Source organism: Hylaeus volcanicus, chromosome 8, assembly GCF_026283585.1.
Source record: "Hylaeus volcanicus isolate JK05 chromosome 8, UHH_iyHylVolc1.0_haploid, whole genome shotgun sequence".
Lineage (NCBI taxonomy): Eukaryota > Metazoa > Arthropoda > Insecta > Hymenoptera > Colletidae > Hylaeus > Hylaeus volcanicus.
Genome location: NC_071983.1, coordinates 13,970,710 through 13,985,420, shown reverse-complemented (window position 1 = coordinate 13,985,420; position 14,711 = coordinate 13,970,710). Strand labels below are relative to the sequence as shown.

General features: G+C 33.3%; 1 protein-coding gene across 1 annotated transcript; it reads right to left on the bottom strand.

The window, feature by feature from the left end:
- Nucleotides 1-3,637: 3,637 nt before the first annotated feature.
- On the bottom strand, nt 3,638-14,425 carry LOC128881199 (uncharacterized). Its single transcript, XM_054131990.1, has 3 exons — nt 13,466-14,425; nt 11,102-11,222; nt 3,638-5,008 (listed from the first exon to the last, which is right to left on the bottom strand). Exons 1-3 carry the CDS (start codon nt 13,562-13,564, stop codon nt 4,872-4,874), a joined length of 357 nt encoding a protein of 118 aa, XP_053987965.1. The 5' UTR covers nt 13,565-14,425; the 3' UTR covers nt 3,638-4,871.
- Between the last annotated feature and the right edge of the window lie 286 nt (nt 14,426-14,711).

Sequence of the window (14,711 nt, the reverse complement as noted above, 5' to 3'; positions counted from 1 at the left end):
AACTGGCTTGCGAGCAAATAAGTTAAGAGGAAAACTCCTGTCTAGACATGCAAATTTTTATTTGCGTCTGGATTCTGTATTTGAGTTATAGATGAAAATATTACAATGTAAAGAAGAATGTAATTATTTGAAATTAATAAACGAGAGGTAACAAGGCAAAGATGTAATGATATATTGAATATGTATATATAGAGAGAGAATCTTTTGATAACATAAATCGACAATCAAGTACGCTAAAGTTTTTAAATAACCTGCCGTTTTAATGAAATATTTATGAGTCTTCGGACACGAATGATTTATTTATCACTATTTGCACGCAGCACAGGATTTGTATTCATCTTATACGCTTATAAAAAATTCCCTAGTCGTTAACGGACTTCACATTTAAAAGCAGCCTTTGACAATGGTAGGAGGCAATTATTGTATAAATTAATAGACTGCAATTATGGATTTACTATAACAGTAACAATCACATCGACAAATGAAATCCAAAAATGTTAAAAAAAGAAATTGCTTTCCAGCAATTATGAATTTACTACAAGAGAAAAAATTAAGTCAACAAATGTAATTCAAAAATATTAAAAAGAGGAATTGCTTTCCAGTATTTTCTTCCTTTTCGAAAACCAGAAGTATGTAATAAGACAATAACGACTTAATTAACTTTATAAGAAGAGATATTAATTCAGTGTAATAAAGTAATGGAGTAAAAATATTGGACAATATTTTCACGTTCTGAAACTCTGACAATCGTATTGCATTTATTTAAATTTCAAACCGTCTTAATTAATTATTCAGAAGTGAAATGTTTCATTCGCGTCCCTTCTATTGATCGTGAAAATTCAATCATTGTTTTACATACGCGGAACATGAAATCTAGAATAGAAAAATACGCAATTCGTTTTCTCGTTACAATAGATTCATTTTTGTACGGAATTCCGGTTGGCTGGTTTTTAATAGCGAACCAGCAACAGGTAAGCTTATTTTCCTTCTGAATCATGGACAGAGTGTCCTTATTTCAATGTCTTGTAAGGTTAAGGTTACATTAATGGAGATGTGGTAAGGCTATACATTATGTAAACCGATTGTGTATCCCTAGCATGCTTCGTTGGATTTCTCTATGAATAGCAAAAACCTAGAAAAGGCTGGCAAGCAGTATGTTTTTGTAACCGAGTACTCAATCGAACGATCAATTTCAGTAATTAATTTTTGTTATCAATAATAGTAGGACTGAAGGTTATTTTTACTGATCGCACAATGCAAGTTCAATAAAACTTAGTTATGCGTGTTACTCAAACGTAATCATTTGCATTTATACATTGAATTTTGTATCGTCTAGTATCTACAGCAAGAATCGCGAAAATGGTTAAAACTTGGACATCATCTTGTACTTAAATCAGACGATTCTGAACAGATTTCACGCATATATAATATCAGTGAGAGGTAGTCTATCATCATGCTGAATCTCAGGGCCACTGCTTTTATTAAAGGTCTCGCCCAGTCCTCGTCATTTCTAGTTTCAGATATTAAGACTTTCTTTAACTATTTAATGGTGGATTTCATAGACTTCTTAGCATTCTAGATATTTGAATAGCTCATTCATATCCATTCTTACGTTCATGTCTCTTTCATCGCGCACTTCCTGTAACTTTACATCGCTACTGCTCGGTCCTCGATTGCCATAATATCCTTCTGTTTCTAAAGAAATATTTTTCCTGCATAAGCGAATGTTCGAACCATTTGCATCAAACATAGTCTTCGTTACGTATTGCTAGGTGTCCATCACGAACAACTTTTTCCTTTCGTTACATTATTCCATCGGTTCACATTTCTTCACCTGTGTTGTTGTTACGGTTCAGTAGCAATAAGTTATCGTCACTGCCTACCGTGGATGTACAAATCGCACATCTTTCTGCTTTCCTGTGAAAGTAGCGTAAGCTTTTTATCTACCTGTGTAAGGTTGCTTAGATTTATTATACCGCGGCATTCTCTTCGCCATGATCGGTGAAACCACTCTATGAAAGCTTTCAGATGGTGCATTCCATATTTGGCGCACGTTGTAGGTACTATTTGGTTTAACTGTTCATGTAATCAATAAAAATACAATTGTTTTTAGATTTTTTATTGTGAACAAATGTAGCGCAACAGTAGCTACTTGAAGAATTTCAAAAAATTGAATAAGATCGAATAGAATTAAAACATCTAAATAATACACAGTCGATTTTTAACATAAACGAATTCTTCAAATTAGTACATATACAGGGTTTCTTAATGTTTCTAATTCTCGTGTACAAATATCAATTTTTGAGGTGACGTTAGAAATTAATTTGAAGATAGACTATTGTAATATACAAAAAATCCAGCTTAGACCATATATTTGTTTAGATTTTCTGTATGTACATGAACGTTTGTAGAATTTTACAATGTATAATATTTACACTATTTATTATCCAAATATAGTGTATAAAATGTACACTTGAACAGTTCGACCGTGGATTCTGTAAGTAGACTAAAATAATTTAAATGAAAAAAGAGTGAATAATTTATAGTTGTGAGCATGCTTCCTGCCCTGAAATGTCTTTTCCTTGTTCTCGGAAAGTCACACGTGGGAAACATTGATTACTTCTCGGCCCGAAACTGAATCCAACTGATCTCACCTTTTTTTTTTGCGCTGAAAGGGTCGAACCGAGCAACGGTGTAGTATTTTTTTCCAGCAGGTGTTTCGCGTGTCGTGTAACGAGACACTTTGAAACCGATAAACACCGACGTGAATCCGTCGTGTAATTACGCATTTCGCCGGTCGAGCCGGTTCGTAGCACGTGCTAAGTTAATCAATCCAATTAGAGCCAAAACTGGTCATTACAGCGGTCTTTTAAGGGGTTAGGTCCACTCAGCGACGTCAAAAAAAGGATATTTTGAATATATAAGGCGTATATATATATATATAAGAAATACATCTGCATAAGACTGCAGAGGTTTAAGAAATAGTTGATAAACGTTTAGGTTTCTTTCAAAATTCACAGAGATTATCTAAAATAATTTTTCAATGAGGTAAATATACTACGAACTGAATTTCCTGTGTTTACGTGAGTATTTATTCATTGCGAATGAAAAGGGTTGATCTATGACGAATTAGAAAATATTAATTTATGAAAAATGGTTGGTTTCATTTAACACCTATTTTTCAACAATTCCTCTTTTTCTTTCGCTACGTGAGATAAAGGATATGGAATAAACATATTAAATATAAGGCCTACCCTACATGTTGAGATCCTAAGTCTTATACTCACTTATAAATTTCTTAAATTTGTCAACTTACAAACTTGTTTTGTCTATCTTACAAAATTGTTTTATATTTCCTGGCATTATGGAAAAAAAGAACGTGAACGTTTATTGTTTGTATCTCGAGATCAATAAACGTCTCGACTATTTAAAATGGAAACAAGTATGAAACCATATTATTACTAAGGTAAATTGGTTTGGAGACACGTGTAACGTTTTGTCGAAGGATTTGCGATAGCCAGAGCGAGATACGTATCTAAACCGGTTTTTTAATATTTCGAATAATTTTTCATCGTGTTAAAATTATCGCTCTGAGAAAGTCTTTTAGTGGCTGTTTCAATAACGCGATACTATACATTTTTCTACACTTCTGTAATAAATGTCGTTTTGATATTGTCATAAATATGATAAGCTAGATGGTAATGAGGTTTGTTCACAATGAATTTTATTTTTACATTTTCATTATGATATACATGTTTATTCTTTTACTTAGTTTTTATTCCTTTAATTTTCACGCTACTACAATTTTATTATTCTCAAGGAATTTTTTCAAATACTGTTATACAGAAGAGAGGGCCATACTTTATCTATTCAAAATGAATATCGAGAATTTACTTTTATAATCGATAAAATATATTATATTCATTTATTTGCCGTTGCATACTTATTTTTAAAATATCTCGAGAACCTCGCTACAAAATAACAATATTACTTTTCATCTACTTCATTATTATTGCCCATGCTGTGTCCACATTCCTATGCATTTCAAGTCTCAATTGGCATGCATTCCGAGTTAGACGCATGCAGATGAAGTTCATCATGCTTGTAGGTTACAAAAGTTTGCGGTACAGTCTGTTTTTTTTTTTTTTTACTCTATCCATTATGAATGAATACCTTCGGTTCATTATAGAACGTATGGCTGACACCTTCGTCTATTAATTTCCTACTCACTTTTTAATTCATCGATACTCAACTTCCTTTCGCATATTTTATTGTGCAAAAAGCATTAACGATTGCCCTAAGGCAGTTTGTGTTTAGAGTTCGTTTTGTACTTTCATTTATGTTACACGTCGTTTAATAAATGTGTGGCTATTAATACAGCTCCCGTAATGTGAAATTTAACTCGTAGGAAATATTATTTAAATTTATTTGGATATTCACTACTGCTCCAAAGCTTCATGTTGATGTTTCAAAATAGTACAATGGTTCATTCTAACAGTCTCAGCTATCTCACCTAATTCTTCGAAAAATATTTTATTCTTTATATTTTTAACTGCTATACGGGCTCGTTTAAATTAAACGCTTCAGGAAAAAATGGGTGAACGAACCGACTTCCTTGCAGGTACTCTCATCACTACACTGCGGGTGTTTATGCAAATTCATGTTTTCAAAGGTACAGAAAAAGAATTGGAATGATATTATCAAGTGTCTCACCTTTTAAACGGTATAATATTTTATATACTTTTGCATGTGAGCACATTCTCATACGTCTTCCCATATTCTCACTTGCCATAAATGCATAAACATCCGCAGCATAAGCATTCATTGTTTCCGCGCAGAAAGACGCGTGCTCGATGGAATTTTTGGTTCCTTTATGGCCAATTCACTGCACGCATAATAATGTTGACGATATCATTCCAGTATTTTCGAATTATATTTTCAAGGTCCTCGAGAAATCCTCCTAGACAGAGCAAGCAGCGCTCGACAACCTCAACGCTGCTAATTCGTCCTGCAAATACGTTTTTCGGTTAGCGAACGTTAACGACATCGCGGAAATTGCCATGAAATTCGTGAATCATGTATATTTGCTAGACGATTGTTACGAAAGATTACGTTAAATTATATTATATCACATGGAATTACATTATATTTACACAGTGTGTCAAATTAATTAGACGCCGGGGAAAAAGTGGCGGTAAATATGTATTTAATTGAATATATGAATCAGCAAATTTGCATTTAGCAGGGTAATTACTTCACGAGTAATTATCCCGATTACAAGTGATTGACGTTACCGGATAATACAGTGACGCACTGCACGCCACTAAGTCTACTGTAATATTATTTAATCTAACAAGTAAAACTAGCATTGCTTTCTATTATGGATCAAGTATTCCCCTACGCAACATACCTAATGAAATTTAATTGTTGTGTGTTATTGGGGTTGAAATGACAAGGGTAAATGTCTAATCTGTTACTTTTTAAAGCAAGAGGGTAGTAATCAATTGAACATCAATCATTATATACAGTGGGTGTAGAAAGTATTCGTACACCGAGCAATTTCCAAAAAACTATGTGAAATTGTAATTTATTAATATATATTCTTAATATATTCTTGGAAATCTCTAGAATAGATGCAGTATAAAAGAAAATTATTCAGAGATGATTGTTCTACTTACGGTAGTAAACATTAAGAGTAAACCGAATAAATTAAAGTTCCGAAGTGGTCTATCACTAGACTGCGTATGTGTATGCATTTTTGGCAAACGAAAATGTGGGTAAACGTACGAGGATGTGTACGAATTCAAAAATATATAAAATATTAGCAATAAAATCCATATCAGACTGTCTAGATACGAAGCACAGTTTTATTTAAATCTCAATTCTTTATCTGAATCTGTACAAATTTGAATTGCACGAAGATTCGCAGTCTAGTCATCGCCATAACCGAACCGTCAATCGTAATTCATTGATCGATCCATTAAGACCTAATACTACTTTTGTGGTCCACGATATTTTTTTTCCGCGAGCAATAATATCCGTCGCAGACAAAGGAAACGGAAAATAGCAGAGTCTAATCTGTCGGTTTTTCCCGCTGGCATCGCTCGAATCGGTCGATGGAAACACTGCTCAAGAGTTGTGCATTGTTTATTCAAGCATTCCATTGTAGAAGCCGGCGGCGACATGAAAAACTGCTTTACGCGCTTTCCTCACTTGGTAATAGTCGATGAATGAAGAATGAGCGATGTTTCTTGGTAAACGGAATTCTGAACTGGTCGGGCAGATTCGCTTTGTACACGTAACACGTAGCAGCCTGTTTTATACCAGAGATTCGCACGATCGAGCTCGCGTGCGACGTGCAATCAAAGTCAAGGTGAAATCTGGAAATTTCCAAATGCTGTCGCTGAATCATTCTCCTGTACCAGATCTCTTGTCACTACGAACAGGCGATGAGAGGCTGAATCGAGTCGTCGAACACGAGAGTAACTTTAACATTCGGTAGATTTGGCGATATTTACTTTGTCGCTTTATCAATTTTTCTATGATGAAACACGGACTACTTAAGGTACATATTGTACTAAAGCATCAAGTATAAAATGTGATTCCTTAAGATTATGACACAGTTTAAGGGGATACACGCATTTGCTTTATAATGAAAAATTCAGAATTTTATTTCAAAATTGAAATGAAATTGAAATTTTAATCCAAATAGCGATAACTTGAGAACGTCTCATCTGTTAGAAGACGTCACTATTTGCTGAATGAACGAAGGAATTTTGTTTTCGATGAAAACTTTCCATGTATTTTGAAACTCGAAAAATTGTTAAAATATCCTTCTTCTATTTTCAGCAAGTGATCTTCTGACAGCTTTGATTTATGTACACAGGACAAAGAAAATTACGATTAATAGAAAAATTGAGAGAGAAAAGGAACAAAGCAGAGATTAAATTACAGAATTCAACTTTTTACCTGTTGCCACGTGATCTTTTAAATGTGTTCTAATCAATACAAAAAAAAAAAAAACGAATTCAATAATGTATCATAACGTGACCTTAACCCTTGAAGCGAGGAAAAACTTTAACAAAACGAACGACATTATCCACTGCAACCGGTACAGATATCGATTACTATATGTACAGAAGATAATACTGTCCGTCACGTTCACTTTTTTCCACGTTTCCGGGGTTTGTGACATGTTACTTTCATTGAGTCGAAAACTGCTTCTAGTAAGAATCTCAATATTTACAAAAATATGGAGTAGATGACAAAGAAAATGTTTAAATTTACATAAAGCAAAATGAACAGAACGCAATTGGTTCAAAACATATATATTTCTATTAATTGAGTGGGGGTAAACAGTTCTTTCAAATGCTGGTGTTCATTAAATCGTAATGTTTGTTATCAAACAATAAACATTTTAATTATCCATATCTCTATATATTATATATTCATATTTGTACAGCATGTATTTATATAAGGGATGAGAAATTTACATGTGACCCAAAAATGTTACTTGAAATAGTTTAATCTCAATCTAAAACAGCGAATATTTTTATATTTGGTATGACGTGCATGCAAAGACTGTCTTCTAAATCAAATGAGCTACGATCACCGAACGAAGAATGATGGATGAGTACGCAACTAGCTGTTAATCTTTGCTATGAGATAAGAGATCTAATTTGATGCATTTGAGTTAATGCTGTTGATTAACGTTTAATTGAACAGCCGAGATTTATCGAAATTCTATGCGCAAATGCATCATAGAAAATTAATCTCGACGGATGAAAAACGATACGATGCATTAATGTGTATAAGTGAGGTTCGGAAGAAATGAAATTATTCAGTAAATAATTAGATTCCTAATTTCACAATATGTAATATGTATTTTTTGAGTTATGTTACTAAAATACTTTTAACTTTTTATAAAGCCTAAAGGAGACCAAAAAGTATGAGTTGAAGCGTTAATGTCTAATATTACATAAATATATGTTATGCTCTGTTAATCTCGACGAACATTAATTTGATTGAATTTATTAATTAACAGAGGGAACAGAAGAGAATAATAAAAATAAAAATAAGAGGAAATAAAAATGTATTTTTTCAAAACAAAAAACTGTTCACAAATTAAATATAAATACAATTAGAGGTTTAATATTGTTTGCCACAATTTGTTTATAAATGGTAATAAAAGGACATAAAATTGAAGGCAGTAATTCTCAACAGCTACTTAACAAGTATCTAATAATGCTATTAGCAGTGCATGTCGTTATTGTTTGCGTTCATTATCATTCGAACGTAACCGATAGGCAGTCGCAATCTACCGACAATTCTTTCAATCAATTTAAAATTAAGTCACGTGTGCCGTCGTTTCTCCGTCGATAAATCAGCATTCGGAAGCACTTTTGAAAAAAGAAAATTATCACCCAAAACCTATGCCAAAGAGAATGTAATTATCTAAAACTGTGTTTAAAATCACAGTAATTAGAAACAAGGTTTAATTACTGAGATAGCAGCCAGTCACTTATATTTTTTCATGACTTTAAAAATAAAGTATATTTGAATTCCCTATACCAGGTTCCTCGCGTGTGAAATTTGAATTAGCGTTCGCTAGGTATTACATGGAAGAATATTATAGTAATCGATTAGTTATAGTCGGCAGATAGGAATGTTCTTCGTGGTGTATAAATAAAGATCGATGAAAGTACCGTGTAATATTGCAACCACATAAACAAGGATAGATTTCAATTAATCCATTACATAATGTTATTTATGTAAAGTTCTTTTGAAAGAAAGTTAACTTTGAAAGAAATAGTGTGGTCCAATGATAATACAACACTGTTAATGTTTAATGACGATAATATATTTGATAGTGAAAAATGTAATTACATACTCAAATTAAGATTTATATATAATATAAGATAATATAAATTTAAATATATAATTATATTTTTCACTATTAAATATATTATCGTCATTAAACATTGACAGTGTTGTATTATAATCGGACCACAAATATAAAATTATTTTAACTTGATTTTAATAAGTAATCGTAGAGAACACGAAGTATTTACTTTATACTGTTTTCGAATGCCCTTGTTACATAGATATTTAAAATAAATATTTTTGGATGACCACTAACTTACTGAATCAAAGTTAAACGGTTTCCAAGAGTAAAGCATGATGACCATTTGAGTTGTGTAATATAAAGAACCCGTATTGGCCTGTATACTTTGACATAAAAGTGTAGCTGCCTGTCGAAAAATGTAAAAATTTCAATGGACGCGCTTGGGCGCAAAAACTTCAATGTCAAGTTATCAAAGCTTGAAGTATATTCGAATTGGACAGTCGTTAAAAGTTTAAATATCTTGGGAACAGCCACTGTGCAAACAAAGAAGTTCAGTTCTTGCATCAGCTCCAAGAAAAAGAAGTTTCGTAAAGTAACAGCTCAAGAGATTCAATTCTTTACGATGTTTTGTAAAGCAGGTCGCTATAAAACTGCCAAATAACTCCACGATGACGTTGCACATGTGTATTCATCAACATCCGTACTATTCTACTACTGAATTAAAATGCCACTTGAATGAGAAGTGATTTTATTTTAGTTTGCTTTAATGCTTATAGTACGTTTACTTTCTGTGCAAGTATAGTTACAAAAAAGAAATATCGTTGGAGAACTCTTAAAGGATATCAAATTGTTAGTTCGTATAAGAGGCCAGATATGGTGTTGAAATTTCAAGAAAGACGATTTTGCTAAAAACTTTGATCCTATTTAAATGGACATTCCTATAGATATTTAAAATGTCATATAAAATTTCTGATGTGCGAAACACCATCAACTATTCCAAGGACACTAAACTCTACAATAGTATGTACTATTGTATACATAGTACTACTAATCAAACAGAAATCCAATTAAATTCCTCGCTAATTACCAAGCAGTAGATGCGACGAAAAATAAAACCATATTAAAAAAAAATCTATGATGATAAATATGTTTAGGTATATACAAAAAATTATACGAATGCAATAAATGTTGTATCGATTCCAACACAGGAATTAAGATTTATTATACGTAGTTTCCCTTTGACAACGAGGAACTCGAGCCTCCATGGGTAATTGAAACGTTGATGACTCAATTCGGTTTTAGTCATCCGGAAATGACTTAATTTACTTCCGATAATTTAATTTTCCTGTTAAAAATGGGTTTCACGGACGCCGACAATGTGCTAACGTATTAATTACGTACATTCAGATACAGCTACTCCTAATAACGCGAATTAAATTGTTTCTAGGTACGCTTTGGGCCATGAATACATTAAATGAAGTGGAAAACTTTTTCCAACTCTTTTCTCAAGGCTCGCATAAAACTATGCTCTTAAAAGGATACGGTGTGTCAGTCAATTTCACGGTAATAGCATAATAGTCTCGCTCGAAGGAACTACGAGTTCACGTAAACGTGTGTGGATAACACGACTCCTTAAAGAATGCTTTGCCACGGAATAATTACATATCAGGCTAACAGATAGTGAATCACGGTTTCTCACCGGAAATGTATCTGTCGGTACGCAACTTGTTTTACAATACCTTATATGAAGTCTCATCCACGGTACATTTCCATGGATTTATTGTGTAAACGCCTCGCATGTGTATAGTAATAGCAGAAAAATGTACATCATTTACTCTTAGATTTAAGATTTAACAAGGTCTTGTGTATAATTATGCTCATAATTTACATAGCTTTTACTGTTCAATTCGGTATATTCGGCTGAAACAACATACCGGATTCGCAGTTTTCGCACAAAAACGGTTTTAAGGATGAAAACATCCCTTGGAAACAATTTTGATTATTGATATTATTTGCTAATGATAATTTTAGACGAGAAAGGTGCGAGAGTTATGTGGATGAAAATGATCCTAGAGGTAAGAGAAAAGACCAAAGAGAATAGAAGGAATAAATAAAAGAATATTTACATATAAAACATGGTACAATGTTATAAGCACACGATATGCAATAAAAGAGGAAATCACTCGATAAAAATCACAATGTTAAATCGCATTGAACGATGGCAGTACAAAAAGGCTACTATCTGTAAGTACTTACGATTGTATCTATCCTGTGCCTCGTCGTCATCCTTCACGCTCGGTGATGTGTGACGTGGTGCTTCAGTAAGTCCCTCCGGAAACACGGTAGAAACGTTCATAATACCAGTCGATTTGTAAAACTAGAAATAAAGCGAGTTCCCTATTGTAAAGTTTGAAAATTACATTAAATGTAAGCGATTAAGACTATTAACGAATAATCGAGTACTCCAGAGAAGTAAATTTTCTCCTTTCTTGATATGTGAGTGCAATGATAACAATGTGGTTATTAATAGTGAATTCTACCGATAAGAGGATTAGTGATCGTCTATAGTTATAAATTGTTAAGAAGTAAGTGTTTTTAAATTATAGAGCATCGTCTATAGTTATATATTCAGGCAATGTTGACATATAATTGAAAGATAAATTTTAATAAACACAAACTTTCATTTATATCCACCTTGGTGTGTAAGGCTGCAAAATAGTTTCTGGAAACAGATTATGGATAGATCATACCATTTAAAGCTATAATTGATACATATCGATCCTTTGAGTACCAAGGAGCGATATATCGTTGCTCGAAGCTATAAGTGCTAGAACTCATTAAAAAATCAATTTTGCTTTACGAAAGTAACGTCGGTATCTAATACACAGATTTATTTGTGCGCTTCAATTTTATGTCAAGTTTTTGTGAAAATATTTTTTTTATAGAAATTTATTTTTTGTTGAACTTGTAACGTTTTATTTTTATTTCTTTAGTAATAAAGGAAGTCTAACATGTTTTTAGTATTCTGTAAAAATTTCACGAACCTTAAAATAAAATTGACCGAAATATACATTTTTGTTTACAATGATGCAGCTTTGCTTAAAACTGTCTGACGTTCCTCGGATATGTACGAAAATTTCCTTTGGTACTCAAAGGGTTAATAAAATTAAATCGTGGATACAAAATCTAGACAAAATGTACGTGAAAGTTACGTGGGGTTGTAGAAGATTAAGAATGTAACGTGAAATATTGAAGCATGGATAACTCACACTCATTATTTATCGTTGTATTAATTGTCCAACGTACACAACAAATAAAATTTTTTCACGTCGAGTGGTAAGAAATGTCGCGTATCACTATCTGATTCTCCTTGCCTGGATCCTCTTTCCGGGTCGTGATTAGGGGTACTGCTAATTCAATCTATTAGAAGCTTCTCTAACAGCCATTTGCAAGTGCAAGTGATGATTTCCGATACTATAAATGTATTTATCAATCGTAACGTAATATTTAGTGCACAATGAGGCCGCGATTCGGAGGAAGGTTAAAAAAAGAATGAATAAAATCGACTCGAACCATCACCATTTTGCACTGGTCAACAGTGATAGGGAATCGATCGTTGGCGCTGCACCTCTTCCGTGTAATGAACGCATTGCAAACAAAATATTCCCCTTTTTCGTATTAGAGGAACATAGGTTCCATTTAATGAGAATTTAAGTACTGTGATCATTAACAGAGGACGATTTAATTCACTTCTTTTTCTTTATCGCCTTAATTAAGGAATTTTTATGCGAGCATCTGTTTATTTAAAAACATATTCTGGTACATGCATCTGTTTAATTCTATGACGCTTTCTTCGTATTCTTTTCCAGCTGATAGTTCTGACCATCAATTAATTCCGTAAGAAAAACAAACTCCGTCCAGATTTATTTGTCCAATCGAGAAATATTATTCGTTCCTTCAAAAGTGTTACTCACGATCGTCAGGTTTTAATAGCGTTCGTAGTACTAGCGAAGGGAACAGTTTCTATTGTCGAGTCTGCAATGTTTCTGGGACAGCTCAGAATTTTCTCGAGCACCGCATGCATTTTCATTATGACCTAAATGCACTCTCGATTACGCTTTCCCGTCTTACATTCTAAAGTTACCGTGTGATAAGATCGCCGGTATTCTTATCACTGTACCACATTATCATCTCATACATGATGCACTTTCGAGAGTTTCTTTTTTAAAAATAAACTATCCAGCACAGAATTAATATACCTTCCTTCGTTCTATTTCTCAAGCTTAATAGCCTATTTTCTTCATCAATTCTCAACGTTCATCACTTTGCATCACGTTTCATTATTTATATATTACATTCAGAACTAAAAATTGAGCTTCACTTGGTAATAACTATGCTCGTTCACTTCACGCATGGTCACCATACGAACAATAATAGAAACAGAAAAGATTAATGGCTTACCTGAGTGTATACACTTAATTTTCTCAAGTAATATCACTTAAAATGATAATTTCGTCAAAGTATCCCAACGTTTGGATGTCGCAGAATATTATTTCTCATATGTACACATTTAGAACCACATAATGTTAACGTCAAAATGAAATGGTGGATCGCACTCACAGGATTTTGCGCTAGGTGCTTGGCCGTAGGCTCAATAGTCAAAAATTCCCGCCAGAGATTCAGATGTGAAGGCTTCTTCTTGCTTACTGAACGTCGCATCCCCTGGCCACTTACGCCACAGGCGATTCTCTTCACCCTGGTCGAGGCTTCGTCCAGTCATGAACCTTCGCCACTGCGCACTTCGTCCTGTCCACGTGCCAAAGTTTACGGCAAGAACCACGTAAACACGCGAAATTATAGGAGACAACAGTGAATGAGCTGCGGAGTGTTGTTTCCTTCCGACTACAAGATCATCACTAATCGTGAATCTAGCGTGACCGACGCAGATCCTTTGGACACGATGCCCTTGACAACAACCCTGCCGCAATTGCGTGATGCAAAGATGGTCACGAAGTATAAAATATACATGCACTTGTACCTGTCTATAAATGGTCACTAAAATAAAATTAAAATGATTTCCACGATTGATTCGTTTGGCCAGTCCGTTAACACTTTGCTAACTGCAGACGCTTTATGAGTTATGCATAATAACAGGGTTTAACTTAAATTTCTGTAACTCTTGCAATATGAGTATTAATAACATTTTTTAAACGATCATCGTATCACTGTGGAATCATTTAAGAAAGACGAGTCTTGAAATTTCATGTTATCATTATTCTCTGTCTGTTATTAAAGTATTCAGTATCTCTCATCTCTTCTATAAAGTGATACGATTTGATTTGATTCGACAAGATTGGCATAAGACGGATTTTTAAAATGACGTAGCGCATTTTCGATGACTAATAGAGGAATACAATTTATAGGTAAAATGACCGAAGGAATCGATTTATGTTCACAGATGAAGTAGTCATATTATTATTATATAATGCTATTAATACTAATTATTATTATAAAAGAGAATAATAATATTAATAATATGTCTACCTTATTTTTTTACATAAATCGATTTCTTGTAAAGTATTTTCGAAATATTAGTTTATATAGATATATTACGTTTTTGACGATGGCCGATTCGATGCTTTCGACGATCACTTGTGCCTTTCAGCACTCCATGTATCAGCAAATATTTTTTTCGCAGCACCTCGACTGTATGCTTTCGAAAACAAACGATGGAATGGTGTTTTTTCCTCTCGAAAAGTCCGATTGCAGTACTCATTTAAAAAGTGTTATCGTAAAGCTGACCTGTACAGTATCAAATCGATGCATAGCAATTAACGCCACGTGACTTTTTATCAAACTTGTTACA